This window comes from Lepidothrix coronata, unplaced genomic scaffold (genome assembly GCF_001604755.1).
Source record: "Lepidothrix coronata isolate B3197 unplaced genomic scaffold, Lepidothrix_coronata-1.0 Scaffold201, whole genome shotgun sequence".
NCBI classification, from domain to species: Eukaryota; Metazoa; Chordata; class Aves; order Passeriformes; family Pipridae; genus Lepidothrix; species Lepidothrix coronata.
In genome coordinates, this window is record NW_016690381.1 from 135169 (window position 1) to 158495 (window position 23327).

Genomic DNA, 23327 nt, shown 5'->3' on the forward strand with positions numbered 1-23327 from the left:
CTGTGTTTGTGTTTATTAGTGGTGATAAATCACTAATCACATCAACAATTAGCAGGCAGCTCACCTGATAAAAAGGAGGCAAGTCAGAAAGCTGCTGCAGACTGTCACTGCTCAAGGACAAATAATGTGCTTTATAGGGAATACACTTCAGCCAGGATAATTAGGGAAAACACAGACAAGAGCTGTATGTCTGCTGGAGTTACCCTCTGCTGCTGCTCTCAGAGGGCTCTCTCGAAAATCGGATCTGTAATGGATGTTATGCAGATTTGAAAGAAAATTCGAAACACGCGACTTTTTATCTGCTTTTGATGTTCCATTCAGCCGCTTTCATCTCCGAGGATAAAAGTAATTGAACAATAATCCCAAGGAGAGTCAAATACACAAATCAATAAACTGCTCTCACAGGAGAATTTATTTTGATGAGCACACTGGTACCTCTCCCTGGGCTTCCAGGAGGTGCCTTGTTCTCTCTGTGCAGGCGGTGGGGCCTGGGCTGGGGCACAGACAGTGAAGGAGGCAGATGTTCTTGCTCAGTGGCACCAGGCAAGAACAGCTTTTGGCCTCCTTTGAGTGACATCCTAAATCTTAACTGAGCGTTGAAAGCCTGTCACTGTCTTTTTATTTTTGTGTCTTCTTTTGGGAAGTGTAATGAAAGCCAAGGGCCAGTGCTTCCATTAGATATAGGATGAGTGCAGGCTGTTTTTAGGCTTCCTCTGTTGGGTGGTTTCCTGCCTTGTGTGGATTGTGTGGAGGAATTTTTCATCCTTTGTGTTCCTTTCTCTGCAGTGTTTGTTTTCCAGTGATCTTGGATTTATTTTTTTCTTAATCTCTTATGATTTATTTTTCTTAACTATTTCAGCAGCATTCTTTAATAAATCACAGAATCACAGGGTGGTTGGAGGGGGCCACAGGGAGTCACCTGGTCCCACCTCCCTGCTCCAGCAGGGTCATCCCAGAGCACGTGGCACAGGATTGTGTCCAGATGGGTCTGGAATGCCTCCAGTGAGGGAGACTCCACACCCCCTCTGGTCTCTGTTCAGTGCTCACTCACTGCTCAGCAAAGAACTTCTACCTCATGTTCAGGTGGAGCTTCAACTGGACCCAACACTCAGTTGCTTCACTTCAGAGCTGTGAAGCTCTTGGATTTTGAGTTTCAGAGGAGATTTTCTGAAGATGAAGGAAGAGAAAGTGGTTGTATCTGTAAATACAGAGAGAATAGAGCTGAATGGATCCCATTTGGAGGTCATAGGTGTTTCTAATCTGCTCCCCAAGATAAATTATAACCATCTAGGCAGCAAATGCTCACACATCTCCTGTAGGAATACTGTTATTTTAATAGCCAAGCAGTAACTGTTTTTTCTCTGCCCTTCTTTCTTGCCCTTTACTCTGAACAGGAGGAAATCATTAACAGCTAGAGAACAACCAACCATCAAACTGACTTTTCCAGCACTTGTTCTAGGTAGGAATATTAGAGGAAAATGAGATTAGGGACACAGAATGTTCTTTGTATAAATTCAGTGGTATATTAAATGAACAAAAAGTGTCTGACCATAAATGCTGTTAAAACTTGCAGAGCTGTGGTGCCAAGCTGTGGCAGTAGTTATTGGAATGTTTCAGTAACCTATTAACAGACCTTTTCTTAGAAACTCTTAGCTTTCCCTACTACGCTTTCAGCAAATGGATTTCCAATAAGCATCCACCTCCTTTCTCCTCTCTCCATTTCCAAATGAACTCTTTCAGGGCACAGTGGTGTGTTTGTGTGGAAATGGCTTTGCAGAGGAATTGAAAGGCAGGATCTGGATCAGTTCCCTGCTGGAGCTTTGCAATACCCCTGGAAAGTGTCGTGATCTGTATTTGGTGCCCAGAGCGTTGCTTGAGCTGCTGAGGGGAAAACTAATCTCTTGGGCTTTCACTGGCAGCACTGTCTCATGGACTGATCCTAATGGGGTGGAAATGAGCTCAGCTGCCTAATTCTGTTAAAAACATAGGCTTTTTTTTCACACATGAATGCCCATCTACTTCCTTCTAGCCTTGCTGTTGAAGCCATGGCAGCAAAGAATCAAGTCACAGTTGCTGGAAACAGAACACACTGCTTTTTTTCCACTTCAGTTCTTTATTTATTTATTTATACACAGCCAGTGGAAGAGACTCAATTCACCCAGAAAAAAACCCAACATTCTAAACTATAAAGATATTGATGTGGACAAATGAGCTTTCCCCTAACTTTTAGGGCATGACTAACTTGCTCATTAGCATTGTAATTCTAAGTAGTGCTGTAAACCTTGTTTTACCCTCTGTGTTTCAGAAGCCACAGAGGAGGGCAGTGTTCCCTCAGAACCAGATGTGGCTCTTGGCAATCCAACCTCATCCAGCTGTGATCCATGTGCCTCATCCAGCTGTGATCCATGTGCATGCAGATAGTGCATTCCAAGATCTTCCACGGGCTGCTGTGGTTTTGTGTTGGAGTTGGGGGTTGTAGTAACACACAGCTCTTTGACCATGGTGAATGCCATCCACTTTCCCAGCTAGGGGATGACCAATTCCCTGGTTTTCCCTATGGGACATGAAAGAAGGAAGCAGAGCTGTAAATCAGCCTCTGCATTTCCATCTGCCTGTAAATGAGCAGTCAGGGTGCTCTGTGATGTGGTTTAGTGGGCTTGGTGGTGTTTGGTCAAAGGTTGGGGTTGATGATCTTGGAGGTCTTTTCCAAACTTAATGATTTTATAACCATTTTCTGTTTTAGAAGCAGTCCAGAGCTCCGCTTGTACCTTTAGGTTCACTGGGGTTGACCTTCCTGTCTATGCTCATTAAAAGCACGGCTCAATTTGTACAGCCTGGGGAAGAACAGTCTGAGGGGAGACCTCTCCATGGCCTTACAGCTTTCTCATGAGGGCAAGCAGACGGGCAGGCACTGATCTCTCCTCTCTGTGACCAGTGACAGGACCCAAGGGGGGACGGTTGGAGTTTTGTCAGGGGGAGTTTCAGTTGGATTTTAGGAGAAAGTTCTTCCCCCAGAGGGTGACCAGGCACTGGAAGAGGCTCCCCAGGGCAGTGGTCACGGCCCCAGTGCTGTCAGAGTTGAAGGAGTACATGGTGGGATCCTTGGGGATGTTTTGTGCAGGGCCAGGAGTTGGACTCGATGACCCTTGTGGGTCCCTTTCAGCTCAGGATATTCTACGATTCCATGAATTTTTTTTTTAGTTCCCAGATAAATGTATCCACAGGATACATAGGAATATATAGGAAACCTTATAAACTGAACAGCAGCACGTGGATATCGGTCTTTTTTGCATCCTCCCTAATTTTTCCTTCCGAAGGCTGCACAGAGTTTGCTCCTGGCGGGCTCTGGTCTCATGCCCTGAGGGAGCTGTGGATGTTCCTCTGGCAGAACCGGCTGGGTGGGGGGAGGACCTGGGCCTGTGTGGGCGAGCACACGAGTTCAGGCTGTCAGGTCCCTTGTAAGAGACTTCCACGACTTAATTAAATGCTGCTAATACTCTTGTAAAACCGGAGCTGCTCACTAATCGCTTGCTTTGCTATGCAAATGAGCTGAGAAGTGGTTTAAAGGATGTGTCCAGGCCTCCACAGCAAATAGGGATTAGGGAATGGGAAGTTACAGCTTTCTTTTCGGAGGCAGTGTTTGGGAAAAGAGCACAGAAATATTTTGATATTCTTTGGCGAACAATTCTAATTCTTGGGGGTCTGTTTGTGAGTTTGGGGGGCTTTTTTGTTTGTTTGTTTGTTTAAAAAAAAACAACAAAACCAGAAGTTCCTCAAAGTTGATGAGATTAAGTGATCTGAAGTTCTCCTGGGGGATTTTCATGGATAAAATCCACTCTGCTGTGAGGCTGCTGGAATGTTCACCAGCTCCTCAGCCTTCTTGTTGCAGCAGCATCTTGGCCCTTGAAGACTCCTCCTTCCTGTCCTGTGGAACATTAACCAGCAAACAAACCCCATGGGAATTGTCTGAAACTATAAGAGTAAAGGTTTAAATTGGATATTAGGAAGAAATTCTCCCTGTGAGGGTGGGGAGGCCCTGGCACAGGTTGCCCAGAGAAGCTTGGCTGCCCCTGGATCCCTGGAAGTGTCCAAGGCCAGGTTGGACGGGGCTTGGAGCAACCTGGACTGGTGGAAGGTGTCCCTGGCCATGGCAGGGGGTGGAATGAGATGGTCTTTAAGGTCCCTTCCAACCCAAATCATTCCGTGGTTCTGTATCTGATAATAAAAACCTGTAGATGTGCAGTGGGGCCATGTGGCAGCAGGGACATTACAGGTATTAGGAACAATTGGGAATCGTTTCGAATTGAGTCATTTTCTGAGCAGGCAGTTAATCCAGCTGCATTTAAAAACTGAAAAAAAAGGCTGCTGAGTTTTAAGAGTTATGCTTGGACTAAGAGAATGGCTTTGATTTCAATGAGACTGAAATACATGTCTGTTGGGGGTATTAACAAGACTGCTGTAATCCTGACACTGCTGTATATTCAGATTACACTGAGAGCCCTGGCTGGGTTAGGAGATAGATTTTTTTTTTTTATTTTTTTTTTAAATAGGCTTGACAGTGTTTCTGAGGAACTGGTTTATCTGTGTTTTCTTGTACATAATGCCTGTATTGAAATCCTTTCAGGGTATTTTCTTAGTGTCACGCTGATCAGATATAAATGTGTTGAAGAAGTGCTGGTCCTGCCCCTCACACTCTGCTCTCCTCTCACTTCCCTCGGGCATAAAGTGGCTCTGCTTTATTTTTGTTTGTGCTGAAATGCAAACACAGCCTGGAAAAAGGGCGATTATTGGGCTAAATGCAGTGCATTGATTTTGTTCAGAGCAAACTCTTATCTGTCCTCCACTGCCCAGAGAGTGTCTCCAGCACTTGGAAATGCACATTTGTTCCAATTTGTACGTTCCCATAAGAGTTAACCATCCATGGCCTTAATGGGCTCGCACTGCTGACTCCAACACCCCGGTGCAAGGAGGACATGAGCATGCAATTAGAGTTAAACAGCTGCTCAGAAATTGGATCTAGACCCTTTATAAACGTGTTTCTGGAATACATTGCAACCAGGGCTCAGCTGCAGGAATTTCAGCATCTCTTAGTCTAGTTAATGAAATACCTGGGGAAAAAAACCCCAACAGTTGACATGGGGTTATATCTGTGTTCTCTTTTCCACTGGCTCAACCTCCAACCACATGCTCCCGAGGAATCCCCATTTGCCAAACATTACTGTGGCTGTGGCATATTCTGTGTTGCTTTAAGTAATTACCCAGTCTCGGCAGTCTTAGAAATTGAAAATTTGGGGACTGTTTTACTGGGTTTTCATTATTGTTCTTGGTATTATGATAATTATTGTTGTTGTTATCCGCCAATAAGGCATCCTGTGGAGAGCAAATCCCTCCAGATGTCATCAAGGCCAGGGAATCAGCTAGTCCCCATCACACAGAGATTCCTCGTGTCTGACTACTCACAGCTGGTGAGCAAGGGAGTCACTGCTGCTGCTAGATCTTGAGGAAAATGGACAAGAATCCCAGAATGGGTCAGGCTGGAAGGGACCACCTCCCTGCTCCAGCAGGGTCATCCCAGAGCACATGGATTATGTCCAGGTGGCTCTGGAATGTCTCCAGTGAGGAGACTCCACACCCTCTCTGGTCTCTGTTCAGAGCTCAGTCACTGCCCAGCAAAGAGGTTCTTCCTCATGTCCAGGTGGAGCTTCCTGGGCATCAGTTCCTGCCGGTTCCTCCTGTGCCATTGCTGGGCCCCCCTGAGCAGAGCCTGGTCCATCCTCTGCCCCCTCCTGCAGCCCCTGACACACCCTGGGGAGGGCCCCTCTCAGTGTCTGCTCTGGAGGCTGAACAGCCCCAGCTCCCTCAGCCTTCCCTGCTCAGAGAGGTCGTGGAATCACACAATCTCCCGAGTTAGAAGGGATCCCCAAGGATCACTGAAGTCCAACTCCTGATGCTCCAGTCCCTTCATCGTCTCTGGAGCCTCTGCTGGACCCGCTCCAAGAGCTCCATGTCCCTCTTGTCCTGAGGATCCCAGAGCTGGACACGGCACCCAGCTGTGCCTCACAGGGCCGAGCAGAGGGGCAGGATCCCCTCCCTGACCTGCTGTGGAGGCCTCAAGAGGTTTAGGACAATTTGGATATTTCAGTAGTGCTCACAATGCCAAGGTTTCATCAACCAGCAGCTCCTTCTGCTACTAAATTTTCCTAAAAGAGAAAATATTTTTTTTTTTAAAAATTTAGGATTCTGAAAGAACATTGAGAATTTCTCTTGCAGGTTGCACAGACATAAAAAGAAGCCACAGTAACAAATGAAAGAAAACCTATTGGCAAGAGCAGTGCTTTTTCTCTGCTGCTCAGAATACTTGAACAGCCTCCTGACTGTGTGGAGGAAGCTTCTCTTTTCCCTACTGTTTTGATTTCCTTATTTATTTTTATGGAGATAATTTATGTTTTGTCAGGAACTGGCTTTTTGTTATTCTCAATCTCCTCCACTTAGTCCATTTGAAGATAACAGCAAAGTACACAGAGGAAGAGGTAATACAAATAAATGCATGTACATGTTAGTAAAGCAAATAGTTAAAATAAATACTTTATGCATAATGAAATAAATCTGTAAAAGCAGATGTTTTACTTTTGTTTGACAAAAACCAAGTGGTTTTAGCTGCTTTTTAATCTCACTTTCATTAGCATATTTAATAATGCTATTGTATTTAATCATCAGAATGCTCAGTAATGTACATTGTGTTCCCAGCCATGGAATTCCACTGCTATGTGTATCCATGATAGATGTTTTTAATAAAATCAGTAATTATCCTTTATTGTTGTTTTAAATTGTTATTTTTAAGTTTCTCAGGGCACAACAGTTTTTAGGTATAAGAGAAAGAAAGCTTTCATTTTGCCATTTCATAATTTAATGAAAAAAATTCCCTTTTAAACAGATGCTAATAAATCTTTTTTTAAAAAGCAGTGCTTAATTATCTTGAAGTTGTTTACAAGTGGAGATTTGGCAGCTCAGCTCTGGCTGGAGCAGTGCTGGTGCAGGTGTTGGGAAGGCTGTGCTGGTGGCTCAGGTCTTGTTCTCCACAGCCTTTGCTTTCCTGGGACCTTGGGGATTTGGTCTGTGAGTGTGACAAGCACGTTTTGTAACAAATGGAAAGATCCAGATAAGTCTGGGCACTGTTTAATGACATTTGGATTGGTTTTCCCTTGTTTCATTTGATTGTTTAACAAGGTTGAAGTCTGAGATCAGAGGATGTTTTATGGGATTTGTAATGTATCAAGTATTTTATTTTCCTTTTTGAATTTTCAATTCTTTGGTTTCTTTCGGTGCAGAATTCCAAGTAAAATTTGCAACAGAAACAAACCCAAAACAATCAAAAAATGAAGGTGATGTGCTGTGAACTGAACTAAAACCATGGTGTTAACTGTTGAGAGAGCTCAGTTCCTGGCTTATCTCAGCTCACAGTCCATTATCTAACTTAATTCACATTTCTTTATTAATAGATTCATCTGTGTGGCAGCACTCCTCCTTCTCCAGTGCTCAGAGAATGCCCTAAAATAGCCTGGTTTAGTTCACCAGCTCTAAGGACACCTTTTCCTTTGTACGTGGTTTGGGCTTTGGTTGATTGTTGGCATCTCACAAACAGGGTTGGTTGTCCTGTGGTGATTTTATTGTATCAGTCTCACTCCTTTTTTCTCTTGTCTCTGTTGCAAGTCTTCTCTCAGAACATCCCTTTCTGTATAATTGCCTGCTTTCAGCTCTGTCTGCACAGTTTTTTGGACCAGTGATAATATCTGAAGTGATTTAAAAGAAAGCAAAAATTAGACCCAAATATTAGGGAGATGGTCTTTCTGCAGAGAAGGGCAAAGCTGAAACACTTTCCCAGTATTGAAAGACTAGTGAACTCGGTTTAATCAGTGTTTTTATCTGCCATGTCTGAAAAGGTATTCATAGTATTTATGCCACATTTGGGCTCAGAGGCATTGAAATATGATGGGCAGCAGCTGTGACGCTCAGCAGAGAAGCTGTCACACAAAGCCACGTTGTACTTCAGGGATGGACAGAGTTGTCCATCATTCAGAAGTGTCCATGCATAGGACATGGATACAGGAGGTGTTTATGGGACAATGCATCTGTCAGGATCTCTTGGCAGAGATGAACAGCACAGGCTGTAGAGTCGCTTGTTTTCCCCTCAACCATCACACTTAATTTTGCATTTAAGGCAAACCACTTAAATGGTTTTGCTCGGTATGTCTTGCTATATTTTTTGATAGTAGATGTGTTTCCCTAGGCTTGTTTTGTCCTGTGGAAATTTAAGGAGGAAGAGGGAGTAAATGGGAGAAGGAGAATGCTCCAGCTTTTATCTAGTGTAAAATCATTGTTGGACACATTTCTGTTGGTTTTTCACCTGTAGAAGAAGAACAATGTCTTTGAAAAACACAAAGGAAACCTCCTAACTGTTGATTCAAGGCCAGGTTGGACAGGGCTTGGAGCAAGCTGGTCTAGTGGAAAGTGTCCCTGCCCATGGCAGGGGGAGGAACAAGCTGAGCTTTAAGGTCCTTGCCAACCCAAGCTGGGACCTTTCAGTGATTCTCTGATAAGAGTTTTGTTGCTGTTGCTTGAAAAGTGGCCACTGTTCAAATTTATTGTGAGAGTGAAATATTCTGTGCAGTCCTCCACCATTCTGTGATCCAGTGGAAATGAATTCAGATATTTTTCTGGGCTACAGAGAGAGGCTGTACTGTGCTGGTAGTTGGGAGAGCACAAGATTTGGTGGCCTTACTAACCACCAGTGCACCCAGTTTTCTACTGATATCCTCCCAGTGTGGCTGGAGGAGGGGCTGGGGACGTCACTGGGGTGCCCAGATGTTGGTTGGCCTGCACTGGCTGGTGAGCTCTGGTGTGGGTGTGCTGGGGGAAGGCACAAATCATGCTTACACCTCTTTTCTTTCTCTTTCTGTATCAGAAAACATCAGCTCAGGATTCACATGCAGCTGCTGCTCATGTCACACTCATTTTTCTTCCCTTTGTGCATTCTCAGCCCCTGTAACCTGCTGCTGGGAAACAGAATTTAATCAGTGGACACCTGCACTGCTAATAAACTCTGCCTCCTGCTCTCCAGAGGGTCAGGAGACACGGGCACAGGGCCCCAGATGAGTACAGACACCTTCCACTCCTGTCATGTCTTTACTGACAGCAGCAATCTCTTGCAATTAGGCTCCTGCAGCAGGTATTTAACCCGGGGGCAGCAGCTGATTGTCTGTATTTAAGTTCCCTCCTCTTGAGCTCGGTGTTCAAACCCCAGGGTGTCACCACGGCTTCCTTTGCTCTCTGTTCTCCTGGTGGAGAGGTACAAAGCCATGATAATTGGTATTGATAATCTGAATCAACCTTTTCTTTTCTGCACCTCACCTGGAGCATGAGGACACCAGTGAACAGAATGAGCTCTGTGACACTCAGTAAGGAAAGAGCAAAACCAGCCCTAAAAGTCAACTTTTCTGTTAAATTTGGATGGCAGAATAAGCAGTGTCTGAACAGTGCACATCACTGTTGGCCCAACAGTGTCTCCTTACCTGGACTGAGGACACAGGATCACTGGGAGGGTTTGCTTCATTCAGGCCACTTGGAATCATTGAATCATTTAGGTTGGACAAGGTCTCTAAGATCATCAAGTCCAAACTCATCACTAAACCAATGTCCCCAAATGCCACATCTGCACATCTTTTAAATGCCTCCAGGGATGGTGACTCCACCACTTCCCTGACCACCCTCTCCCTGAAGAAATGTTTCCAGTATCCCATCTGAACCTCCCCTGGTGCACCTTGAGGCTGTTTCCTCTCATCCTGTCCCTTGTTCCCTGGGAGCAGAGCCCGACTTCCCCCGGCTCCCTCCTCCTGTCAGGGGGTTGCAGAGCCAGAAGGTCCCCCCTGAGCCTCCTTTTCTCCAGGCTGAGTCCCCCAGCTCCCTCAGCTGCTCCTCAGCAGCCTCATGCTCCAGACCCCTCTGGACTTTCCCATCCCAAGTGCTCACAAAGGTTCCCGGCTGCTGAGTGTTCACAGCAGCCCACCAGGGTAATGACAGGGTAGCAAAGCATCAGTGGGTGATGTGGAATGGAAAAATAACTGTTCAGTCCTGGACTTTGATGTGAACTTTCAAAATGTAATTAGTGGTTCAGCTGGGCTGAAATAAAAATGTGCATTTGCACGGTGAAATCCCAGAGGCTGCAATTTTCCTTGCGTGGGTTCAAGACTCGTTGCAGCAGGTTGGTGGCAGCTCTTTCCTTGCTCTGGCCTCTTAAGAATTCCCTCTGGCTTTTTTCCCCAAGGTCTCAGGACAGTTAGAAAATTTTACTTCAGTTTATGCAGGTTACATTGATGTCTTTTTATATCTGATCTCTTAACTACTCAAATTGGGCCAGTCTGTTTCTGTCCTGCTTTGATGGGTAGCTTTGTGTAGTTGAAGCTGAGATCCATATTGGCAGCTTTTATGCCACTAGCCAAGTACAAAGTTACTAATTTTCAGGCATTTTCTTGGATTATTTGAAAGCTATAATTCCAAGAATACAGAAGTGGAGACGTTTGTCCAGTTTCAAATATTCACCACTACCAGAGGATTGTAGACAAATTATAAACACTTTTTCTGGGAAAACAAGTCATTAACAGATTATGAAAAATGGATGTTGTTAGACAGTCAAACCCCAGGGATAGGTACTACAGACCTTTTGAAACTGAATATTTACAAAGCTGACGTGGAGAAGGAATTCAATGGAGAGGACAGTAGGACCACTGTCCTTTAAAAACAGCAGTACAAAATCTCAGCTTTGAAAATGAGGTTTCAATGGTTTCTGCTACAGAGAAAATCACTGTAGCAACGGGAAAACATTTTCAAAATTATATAGTCTCAGTTTTCAGGAAAAAAAGGAGATTGAAACTGAGAGAAGGGAACTGGAGAGAATGTAAAGCTTTCCTGGGCCAGCTTCTGTTTGTTGATCTAATTCCAGTTCGGTTTCTTTCTCTCTAACCTAAAATTTAAGTTGTTTTTACTTATGAACTTATTTTTTTTTAGGTTTTTTTTTCCATCTGATGCATCTTGCAATGTCTTGGGCTTACCTTTACTGTTTCAGAGGCTGTTGATTGATCTGTGAAAGATTTCACAGAACCATTCTTTTGGTCACCTGATTTATCTCCACAATTCATCTGCAGGAATGTGCATTCCATGGATTTGTAGTAAATGGCTGGCTGCTCAGCACCTAATGCTAAGTATATGTGTGTGTATTTATGCATAGGAACTTCCTAATCTCTAAATGACATTTTTTTTGACACACAGAGTAGTAAATACTCTTATTTAGGAGGTATTTTCTCGATGCTACAGGATTGACATGATTTATGTGGAAACCTAAACCACTTGCTAACTTTAGACCCCTGGTCTTTTAATATCCATCCTATTTCCAAAGTGTCTGCATATGTGTGTGCCTATATAAAGATGCAGAATGTTTTCCCATTGCCAGTCTTTATGGGATTTTTAGCAGTAATTCAGAATATGTAGGTAGTTACAGTGTATTTTCTGCTCTTGCATGAGTAGATTGAAGTCAGCATGGCTGGTGCTTTACTTTCAGGAATTACTAGAAGGCTTTTTTTTCTACTTGAATTATCTTTCAAATAAGTGTGACTAGTAGTCAGGAGTTCTTCCAACTTTTTTGTTCCCATGAAAATGTTCTTTCGTAGGTCAAAGTCGTGAGAGAACATGAGAAGTGGGCAGAACCCTGAATTGTGCCGTAAATCAAGAAACTTTACGTGAAATTACACATTTTCTAATTACCTTGCTTAGATATATATTGAGCAAAAAAGCAAATACAAGTTGAGCTGTACAAGTTGAAAAACTGTCAGATAAACAAACTGTGACATCTGTAGTATTATCACCATCTGACTTATCTCAAACACTGATTTTACTCACTCATCCTTCATTCTTTATATCCACATGTCTAGCAGTACATGCATTTATATTTTATATAAAGGGCAGAGTGTAGTCAGAGCATCTGAGTTATGCTGTTAAAAATAAATTAAGGAACAGCAGGTGAAAATGATTCCTACACATGAATATTCAAAGTGTACCTCAGCCAGACACTGCAGAAAGAATAATAAAGAGAAACTTTGGTGGGACCAAGGCGTGGAGATGATCTGAGATGAAAGTTTTATTGGCACAAGGTTGAGATGGCTCAGAAAACTTAGTCCAGGAGTGGCAGGATCTGCTTGAACACCCCACTGCCAGAACATTCAAGTGTCTGACAGATGAGGGAACAGCAGCCCTGGGATGTTGGAAGCCCAACAGTCAGGTTTTTAGTCTTAATTCTTGTGCTTTTGGCCTTCAGTCTCTGAGCAGAACGAGTTCAAGGGCAGCAGGAGGGTGTAGGGACTACAGAGCTGAATTGGAAGCTGAAAGATTTGAGTACATTCCTTCTCTGGGGGCCATTTCCTGTGTGTTTGCATCACTTAGGGTTGGACTCACCAAACTCCTTGGGCACTGTCAAGTAGACCCTCAACTACTATTATTTTTGCCTTTTTTTTTTTTTTTTTTTTTTTGGAAGAGTTAAGTGTAACTTTCCCACCCCTTACCTGATGGGATCACGTTGCCATTGTCAGATTCGGTGAGGTTTCACAGCAATCAGGAGCATGACCACTGTTCAGGGCCTTGTGAGAGGAGATTTTCAGGGAAAACTCCGGAGCCAGAATGCATTTGTAGATCTGAAATCCATCTCCTATCACTCATACACTGCACAGACAAGAGCATTCCCATCCATGGAGTGCTGGGATACTCTGGACATACAAAATGAAGCACACTAATGCATGACTGACTTGTTTTAATATCAAAGTGTGGTTTTTTTGTCTTTTCCTGCCCCGCAGATCCCGTGCACGGCCCCCAGAACGTGGAGGTGGTGGACATTCGGTCGCGGCAGCTGACGCTGCAGTGGGAGCCCTTCGGCTACGCCGTGACCCGCTGCCACAGCTACAACCTCACCGTGCAGTACCAGTACGTGTTCAACCAGCAGAAGTTCGAGGCCGAGGAGCTCATCCAGACCTCCTCCCACTACACCCTGCGGGGTCTGCGGCCCTTCATGACCATCAGGCTGAGGTTGGCCCTGTCCAACCCCGAGGGCAAGATGGAGAGCGAGGAGCTGGTGGTGCAGACCGAGGAGGATGGTGAGTCAGTGAGGTGGTTTGAAGCTGGCTCCCTGCCAAGTCTTCAAACCTCGCCACAAGAGCTTCCCCCCCCGCCCCCAAAACCAAGGGAAAAGAGAAAAAAACCCAAGAGAACCGAAACGAGAGAGAGGCAGCTAAAGCAATGTATCTAGATATATTTACACTTATATTACATTTATATACAATTGAAATATATGTACAACTTCAAAAGGAAAAGGGAAAGGGAAGGGGGAAGGAAAAAAAGAGAACAAAAGCAAAATAAAATATACACGATCAATAGCCCAAAATCTAGCAACTAAAAGATTTAGCAAAAGAATATCTTACTACTCTCCTTGGGACAGCAGAAAGTTGCTCTGGAACGACCACCAGCAACCTCCACCTCCCCAAGGTTGGCAAGGCCTCACCAGGCCTCACTAGGCCTCGCTAGGCCTCACCAGGCCTCACCAGGCCTCACTCGGCCTCACCAGGCCTCACTCCCCAACACGACAGACTCAACAGCAGGGAAACCCTCATCTCCAAAGCCGCCGGAAGGAAAGAGGGACGAAGGCCTTTCCTTCTTTCTTCTTATACCCTGGCTTAAAATATCATAGGGAATTCCGGGTAAATCCAGGCACTTCCTTGGTTACAAACTGGTCACCAGGGAAGGCCCAAACTAAACTACCACAGTCAGGCTGGGTTTGCTTGCTTGATTCCTGGGGAGGACTCGCGTTTACAGGTTGTCAATGACAACATGTGGGAAAAAATCCCTCTTTTAATTTTAGAAAGACGGCATAAACTCAGGGAACAAAGAAGAATTTATTTGGTGCGCCGGGTCCTTCCCCCACCAGTTTTTCGGGGAGAAGGACCCTTTGGCTTTACATCTCATTCATTTTATAGTTTTACAAAATCCCACACTTTTTCAGATAAGTTTTAATATATTCATATTTACCTAAAAAGGTTTCTTTTCTCTCAAAAGGGGCTTTCCTTTTTTTCTGATTGGCTGCAAGGCATCCCCTGTCAAGGATAATGGATGTTCCTTTGTTCTTAGCCCAAAGAGAGAGAACTCCTTTTGTACAAAAATGGCCCCAAAAGATTTTAAGAACTCTTGCATTTTCCTTATCTGGCCGAAAAAGACCCTGACACTCAAGTCCAGTATTTTTGAACTTGGATATCTTAGAACTTCATGATACACCTATAAAAATTGTATTTTTATTTCTCATAAACATAACCCTCTGTCCCACGAGATTATTAATGTCTTCTCTGGACAGCGTGTGTCTCATGCAAGCAAAACTTGTAGGGGTAAATAATTTCTATTTCACAGCCAGGTTCTTGAAAAGACAAGGATCCTTGAAGTGCTTGAGTGTGATAAACATCAACCTGAGCAGTTACCAAAGGTTTAATTCTCTGTGTTCTGAACTACCCAGCAACTACCCAGCAGCTTCCTTTGTCATATGGGCAAATGTAATCCTGGCATTTGTTGATTTTTTTTTTCTTGTGCCTTCACAAGAAAAAGATGTCCCCAAAGGAGTATAATGCCTTCCTTTCCAGAGCGTAGCTTTTCTTAATATCGATCTTCTGGACATCATATTTTAAATAGATCTCAGAAGTGAAATTAATTGAGTGTGAACTCTTGTGTTCTGGATATAAAAGAAAAGTTTTCTGGAAAAACTGATGTGATGGAGTGTTTCAGTGTTATTATCCCATCTGAGCTGTTTCAGACTCTCAAGCACTACAAGCCTCCCTCCTGTCCAACATGTAAAATACAAGTTTTTCCTCAGCTGTAAGAGCTATAAGAAGTTGCTGTCCTAAGTTTCTCTCAGCTGAAAGTGGCTCTTCCAGCCCAATATATCTTGGGGGGGGGACACGAAAGGATGGCAGATATTTCAGAAAAATGAGCAGGGTTTTATCAGACAGGCTTGTGAATGCATTTAGTTAGTTGTCTTCCACAGCATTAAAATTTTGCTTGAGTAGGTGGATTTTTTTAGCTGGCCTTGTAGCCGGAATGAAATATAAATCTTCCATTGTTACTTTGCTAAGCAAATCAGTCTCTCACATTGATAAAGGTGTGCAGCCCAGCAGCATCCCTATGGCAAGGTGCAGACTGGCTGTTTAGGTGGAGAGAGCTTTGGGCAGAGAAGGACAAATTAAATTCCCTGCTGCTGCTCTGCTGTACTGAAATAAAACCATACTGAAATTAGCTCCATATTTTCGTGGATTCTAATTTTATTTATCACTTAGTGGTTACATTGGAGTATCCTTGTTTGAACCAAAAGTGCAGAAATAAGGCTTTGATAGTACTAGTGCTTTGATGGATTTTAATTTTTAATTTTATTTATTTATTTTTAACTCTGAGCTTCCTGTCTGGTGGCCTTTTGGTGTCTTCTCATGCGTGTGCAGCTGGAGCTGGGGGTAGTTTTTAAGACGGTTTGTTGGGCTTTTTTTCCCCCCTGCAGTTCCTGGACCTGTTCCCTTGGAATCCATCCAGGGAGGACCTTTTGAAGAGAAGATCTATGTGCAGTGGAAGCCTCCAAATGAGACAAATGGCATCATTACACTCTATGAGGTGAGGAGAACAGATTGTTGTCAAGGAATATGTGCCACGGGGCCCTCTTCGTGTGTGTTTAAGCCAATCCTGAGCTCTCAGAGATTTCAGCAGGTGCTAAAAGAAGCCTGATTAAAATAGATAAGAATCTTCGAGATAGTCTGCTGCTACCACTGAAAAAGTTTTCCAGTTTAAGAGAGAGAGAAAAGATTTCTTTCCAATATTTGTGGCAGAATGAGAGCCACACACCCCCCATGTCTCAAGTGTTCAGTTCCTGCCCTTTTTCCTTCTGCAGTAGCTTCAAGGTGTGTTTTCTTTCCTTTTCTTCTTTTCTTGAGGTAAAACACTGTTAGGTTTTGTATCTAAATACTGTAACTAATCCCTCTTTGCCTTTCCAGTAGTCATAACACTTCCTGGCAATGTCAGCAGAATATAACCATTAAGTCTTATCTCACAGTGTTCTTACTGAACCTTTCAATGATACATTTGTCCAGCCCAACCATTTCCCTGATGCCAAACAAATTGCACAGCAGGTTATAGGATGATCACTGACCATCCTGTGCTGGATGAGAAAGAAAAAACAATTCAATGTGACTCTAGAGTGGGTCAGGGGGGATGTTGCTTGTTAAGGTAAGGAAGTGTTCCTGCTGTCCTGTGGTTCTGGTGATACAGTGCCTAATGTGGGGTAAAACCAAATATGTGGAAAAGGAGGGACTGCTTTGGAGGGTCATGTGAAATGAGAGGCAGTCCTACAAGAGAAGGTAAAGGCACTTTGATTAAGTAGCAGAAAGTGTTGCAGCAGTGCTGGCTGAGCCTGTGTCACTTCATGGGCTCAGCATTTACCATTGTAAGATCAGAAGTGAAACAAAATTTTGCTTGTACAGTGATGTAAAAACCCTCACTGTGGGCTCATGCAGCATTTTCTGACACAGAGGGGCAAAAACTCCCTTTTTTTTTTTTTTTGGTTTCCTCTCTTATGCTGGGTTTGTGTACAGACTTTATTTTGCAAAAAAGCACAGCTGCACGAAGCAACTCTGCCCTCACTAGGGAGGTTCTGCTCCTTCCCTTTTCCTGTCCAGCTTCTCAGTTCAGAACAATGTGTCTTGTAACATGGCCCTCCTAGATGTCTTTGCTGACACTGTCTCTATCAGAGGGGTGGAAAAATGAAAAAAATCAAGCAGGTTTAACATCAATGAGCTCTTCCACTGCAGAATGAACAAGAGAAAGCAACTTTCTCCTGGGCTTAAGTGGAACTGCATTTTCAGGTCATGTCTCTAGCTGGCTCACAAAGGGTAACTGGGTTTGATATGGCAACACTAAATAGATGAATCCAAGCTCATCCTCCTGATTTTGGGTCATTTCAGCCAGGCTGGAATCCTTGACTAAGCACAGAGTCATTTTTTGTTGGTCGCTGTTGAGACATTCCTGGAAATGTGTGCAGGTTGCATGTCACCTGCATGTGTCAGTACTAAAATAGAACTAACCCTTGTAATTTCATGGTTTTTGAAGGTGTCTGTGCAAGGAATTAGGCAATAAAGCTGTCAGTATTTTAAGGGAATTAATCTGAATGGAACCAGTTGCGAGTTTTTTTCTGGCAACACAGGTGACCTATCATAGAACACATTGAAAATAACCCAAGTCAAATGATGCAAATGATGTAAAAATAACTCCTTTTAATTTTTAAAGAAGCAGTTTCTTACTAAAATATCGCCTTGGGCTCAGCTCATTGAAAAGACTTGAGCAATCTGAGTAGCTTTTCTGGCTGAGCAGCTGCACAGAGACACTTTAATGCCTCCAGGGTTGTGATGCATCATGACAGTGCCTGTGCCCCTCAAGTCATATCACTGCTCAAGTCTCAGCAGAGGCACAAACAAATCTTTCTTTTCTGATAATGACTCTGTGCATATTTGGCAGCTGGAGACAAAGAGAAGTCAAGGTGAATTCAAACTCTTCCTCCTTTTCCTCTTCTGCCTCATGTCCAAAAGGATAAAAATCCAAGTGTCAGAAACACCAGGAGAAGCAGAGTGCCTGAAGGTTGGCATGAATTAATTTTTTTTTCCTTTCCTCTGCCTTCTTACTTGTGAAAATTCACAGAGAACCTTCCCATTCTCCCTGGAACCCTGAGACAAGTTCATCAGGTGGAGATAAAAGTACAGGAGGGCAGTTACACATCACCTGGCGAGATGGGCAGGGCATTCTCAGGGGAGTTGGCTCCCCTTGGAACATGGGGATCTGTGCAGATGGAACCTGCACACTGCTGATGGTGCCCTACACTTGCAGACAGCAGAGAAGTCATGAGTTGGCATCACAAACTCCTTGTCTGATCAACCTCATTTTTATTAGACAGGGCTCAGCCATTTTCAGTATCACTGTGGCTTAGGCTGCTTTAACAGAGTTCAGCTGCCCTGCTGCTGGTTCAAGATGAAAAGAAAGGCTGGTGGTTAATCTCTGGTAGGTTTTCAGTTCTTTCCCATGGCCCAGTTCTGATCCAGGGAGGAGCAGAAGGCTTTAAGAAGAGCTCCCTCTCACAGGGAGCACAGATTCTGAAGCCAGCACTGGCACTGCTGCTCTGTCCCTGGAGACTCAGGGATGTGCTGATGAATTTGCAGCTCTCTGGAAGCTCTGAAATTGTGTCACTGTTATTAGAAAGAGACAAACCCAAAAGCCTATCAACATTTATTAGAGAAAAATTCCCTGCAAAGTACTTATTAAGTAATATCACTTTATGAATTTGAGGTAACCTGGGAGTAGCTGTCTAGAGTCACATGTAGGTCTCATGCAAGTGATGGTCTCTCAGACTACCCTGGGCATAAACCCTCCTAATAGAAACAAAAACCCATCTCCTTCTCCTCCTAAATAATAGTTCCCTCCTCACCATCAAGGTCTGATTTGGTTTATCTGGATATTGTATTTTCTCTCTAGTCCTGTTAAAAAAATTCTCTGTAAGCTTCTAAAATACTTCCATATAATCACACTGTCTATACTTAAATCCCACTGGCTTTTTTTTGGGACCAGTTTTGTTCTCAGGTCCCTAATCATTCCTGCAGCTCCCTGCCAGAGAGATGTCCACATCACCCAAATTGCCACTGCAGTTTGCATTCCCACTGCTCGTGTGCCAGCTGGGCTGGGGTTCAGCACTGCAACCTTCAGCAGGTTGTTAACCATCCAGAAGCACTAATTTTGCACAAACTGAATACTTCTAAAGAGCCTGAACCAAATGGAAGGACCTTAATGAACCTTTTTGACTTTCTGCAAGTCTCTTCTGATTGATACTTATCCTTCAAAATGCCTTTTTATAGAGAAATAGCATTGTACTTAAAACTGGTTTAACCCCTCCCTGAGTTCAGCTGGAGAATTCATTGTTTCACTGGGTACAGTCACAGCTGGAGTGTTAAACAAAGGAACCTTCTAGATCCCCAAATCAGTATATAATTACAGTCTGTTCCCAGGGAGCAGAAACCTCTTGTTCAAGGCAACTTGGAAAACTCCAGGAATTGCAAGTCAGTTAATCACTGTGTTGGAAAGGTTAGGATATGAGCTGTGTAGAAAGTGATGTACAAATTGCTCTGAGGTGGTGGGGAACGCAGAAAAGGTGTTAATAACACAAGTGTGTGGTGAGTTGGGAGGTGTCAGTTGGGCTGTCCTGTCAGGAAAACCAGTGGGGAGATGCACAGGCTGCTGGTGGAAATGAGCTGTGCAACAGAGGTAGAGCTTTTAAGCTTTCCTGAAGTCCCCAGGTAGCCTCAAGGTGTGTAGGTACTTAAATGAGACAGGTCGATCAGTCTGTGCTCACAAACACAGCTGAACAGCAGAGAGGGGCTTTGCTGGCCCCTTGGGTTGGGTAAAATGCTCCCCAGAGGTGGTTGTGCACGTGATGATCATGGAAGAGGCACTGTTACAGCTGTCTCTGGCAGCGAGCTGTGAGTGGCACAGTCTAATAACGTTGTAGGAATCCTGTCCCACAGTCATCTCCTGGCAGACTGAAAGCGTCGCAACTTGTTGCATTTTTTATTTAATTTTTTTTTTTAACCAGTTCTAAAAAGCTGCTCTGCTTTAAAATCCCTGATAACCAAGTGCTGCTCGTTGTGCTCCCACTGTGTGGGAGTTCAGCTTCAAAGCCTTTGTGCACAAGGAAATGCAGAGAAGATTTGCCCCCCGCCTCCCAATTGTTTGTAAAGTCAAACCATTATGAAGCAGCAGAAAGACTGATGCTGCCATTGGGCTGCAAGAGCAAGCAATCTAAGGTCATGGGCCATCTTTGGCACTTAAATTCCGCTTTTAGATGAAATGTCTCAAATGTTTGTTCCATAATGCAAATTGAAGTGCTTCAGATATTTCTGTGGGCCCAGATATTTTGTGCTAACTTGCATCTTGAAAATGTAAGTAATGAAAACTTATTTATATCTGCATTTGGCTGTTCCTTTGGGCAGCTGAAAGCTTAGAGGTGCACTCAGTAATGTTGGCTTTTGCCTTTGTAAATACATTTTTTTTGGAGCGTAATCTATTTTTTGGAATTGTCCATTTCTAGAATATTTTACCATTAAACAGGAAGAAGAAAAATAAAACCCACCTAACACTCCTGTCTGAAATATCTGTCACATCACTTGTGGAAGGCATTGTTACAGGTATTGCAATCATAACAGCATTTAATCCCTAATATTCAGCACCTTGGCTGGAAAAATGACTCTCAGACTGTTGAGTCCTTTCAGTGAGCCCTGTTAAAGGCAATGGTGAAACAAGGAGCTGTCTTTTTAAACGTGGTAAGGTGCACTCTTGTCATCACTTATGCCCTCCTCTTTAGGATTGTTAAATCCCAAGTGGGTTGCACATGGGTGTTGGGAAAAATGAGGATGCATTTGCAGCTTGTAACGAGCTGGTTCTCTCAGTCACCATTTCTGAAATACTGTAAATCCCTATTTAGATGCCAGGAATAATAATACAAGGGACTTTCATACACAATTTCAGCCCTTTAATGGGATGCTTGGAGCCTAGTACCTCTAATCCCAGTGGATTTGAGTTTAAATTGCACTTCAGAGGCTACAGATCCTCTTAGTTACCATGTAAAATTGCAGTCTGCCCTTCTTCATCTCTGCAGTTGCCAATATGCCATTTCTTCTCCATCACCTCCCTCACTTTTTCCCCCGCAGGAGAGGTTGTTACATGCAAACTGCCTCTTTAGAGGGTCCTGCATAAGGTCAATATTTGTGGGATGCACTGCCTGCATTTACAAGAGGGTGGAAACAAATTTTTCCCACCTTTGACCCTTGGAAATGCATACTTATTATAACACAAAGCAGGATTATCTGGTGTGATAGCTCCTTGCTGCACGGATATTTGTGCATTTCTATTCATAGCCCTTCCCTATGCTATTCAGCAGACCTGATGTTTCTAGGATAAGATCTTTCCTGCTAAAAGGTTTTGCAAAAAAAAAAGGTTTCCTGGAAGAAAGCTGAAAGGGTTGGGAGCTCAACTTGGCTTAGTCATTTGTTTGTTTATTTAAAAGCAGCTCTTAGGTTGTTGGGTTTTTTTTTTGGTTACCAAGAGTGAAAAATGGCTCCCACAAGAAGCAAAGCAACGACGACGAAATCTTGTGACCAATTTATATAAAGCCCCACAGTCGAAATAGTGGAAAGATGACAATTCTCGGAAATTGCCTTCGGCGAGAAGTGGCTTTGAATGTTCCCATGAAAATCAATCATGTTACAGCTTCTCAATTGCATTCTGTGGATGCAGGATCCTCCTGGGATGGAGCTCTCTCGCTTCAGCTGGGTGTGTGTGCTGAAGGACGGCCCCACCACACACAGCTGGCTGAAGGAGATGCTGCTTAGTGCTCAAACCCCAGGAAACGATCAATTAAAGCTGGTCTGTTGGGTCATAGCTCCATCACTCACCTGTAGGGGCATTTGCCAGTGCAGTCTGATGCCACTGGAAATGATTCACCTGCAGCACTAACGCTGTTTTCCTCTGACACTGGATTTATACAGTGCCTGCTGCTGCACTATATTGTTTGTCCACAGTCCATGAAAGTCAATTACGTGAAGAATAAGGGTTTTACTGGTCTGGACTATATTGAATTAGAGTTCTTTAATAATCTACACTAGCAATGAAAGTGTAGGGCCACGTATCATCTGTTTAAGTTTGAAACTCTGTCAGCTCTGCAGTGGGCTGTGTCACCCTTTCAGTGACGTGTGAGGGAAGCTGTGCACAGACCCCCAGCTAAACTAGTCCTGCACTTAATGGCTCTTAGCACAGAATTGCCCTGGAAGAGAACTGGGCTGGCTGAGGAGAAATGGTTTGTTGTATGCTTGCTGACTGGAGTATTTACAGAGCACTTGGTGAGCAGGTTGGTTGATGCTGCCAATGTTCTGGGCTCCACTTAATCAGGATTCGGGCCAGAATGTGGGAGATGAACGTGCTGATTGCACTGATTTATTATCATTTCTTGGCAATTGAGGAGGACAATAAATCTGAGCATTGCTGAGCAGGTTGGGATGTCGTGTCAGCCACAGGTCCTGCTCTGATTCTGAGATGAGGCACGGCTTGGTGAGACAGCTTTCCTGTGGAATTTGAGGATCCCAGGGTCACAGGAAATACCTTTTTATTTTATTTTTTTTTTTCTAATCAGCAGCATCCCATGGAGAGCTCTTTCCCCACCCTGTTTTATAAAGTAATATGGTTTATAAGCTCCCTGTCAGCACTAGAATTCAAGTATGAGCTTGAGTGACCCCCCTGGCACACACAGGGTGTTCATTTGAAGTGCCTCCTGTGATGCTGCAAGAAAAGCCTGACTTGTGTGCAGTAATACAGAAGGCAACAAATGCAGCTGTTGTTCTGGTGGAACAGGATGACTTTCCTTCCCTATCACGTTTGGAAGCACAAAATGCCTGAGCAGGACAGAAGCCAGTTGAAGGTTCAGATTTCAGGCTGTTGTGGGGAGGTGACAGGAATCAGGCTGTGCTCTGCCTGGGGGGATGGCTCAGCTCCTGCTCCTCCAGCTGAGCAGGGCAGCAGCAAGGAGGATGCTCCAGGGGCAGGATCCTCCTTACTCAGGTGTTACACCCTGTTGGAAAGGGTTGGAAACACCTTATTGCTGTTGTTCTCTCCATCCATTACTCTGACTCTCTCTCCCAGTTACTCTAACACAGCCTTAAATTCAGGAAATGTTTAAATGCTTTCCTAATTAGGGATGCTTTTCAGAATAAACACCTCAAAGAGCTTTTGAACAAACTTCTTAAATTATACAGGATTGTTAATTGTGTGTTGCTCACTGGCTGTTACTTGCAAGATACACTTAACTTGGGAGCAGTTGGTAATGATGCTCTTTTAAATCCTATGGTTTCCAGTAACAGCTTGGGGAGAAAATTAGAGGGGTTTTTTTGAGAAACTCAGGTGTCAGGGTTTTTAAAATGTATGAACAACTTCCAGGTAAGTAGATACTTGTGTTATAAATAGAATGAATCCACTGTTTAAAAAAAAATTGCTCGATCAAGCTTTTCAGAAATAAAAGCATAATACAGTCCCTTGAGCACAACAATTTCTTTGATTACCTTTTTATTGTTCTTTTGAAGCCAATAGACTTGCAGTGATATAAATCCCTTGCAAATGAGAAGATT

The 23327-nt window shown here is 43.7% G+C and overlaps 1 protein-coding gene across 9 annotated transcripts in view; it reads left to right on the top strand.

The window, feature by feature from the left end:
* The window catches only part of PTPRT (protein tyrosine phosphatase, receptor type T), a 281951-nt gene that overhangs the window by 111013 nt on the left and 147611 nt on the right, over positions 1-23327 (top strand). For all 9 annotated transcript variants that reach the window (XM_017832332.1, XM_017832340.1, XM_017832341.1 and 6 more), the window contains exons 6-7: positions 12897-13193; positions 15626-15735. In XM_017832332.1, coding sequence (XP_017687821.1) covers positions 12897-13193; positions 15626-15735 — 407 coding nt within the window. The remainder of the gene's footprint in view (positions 1-12896; positions 13194-15625; positions 15736-23327) is intronic.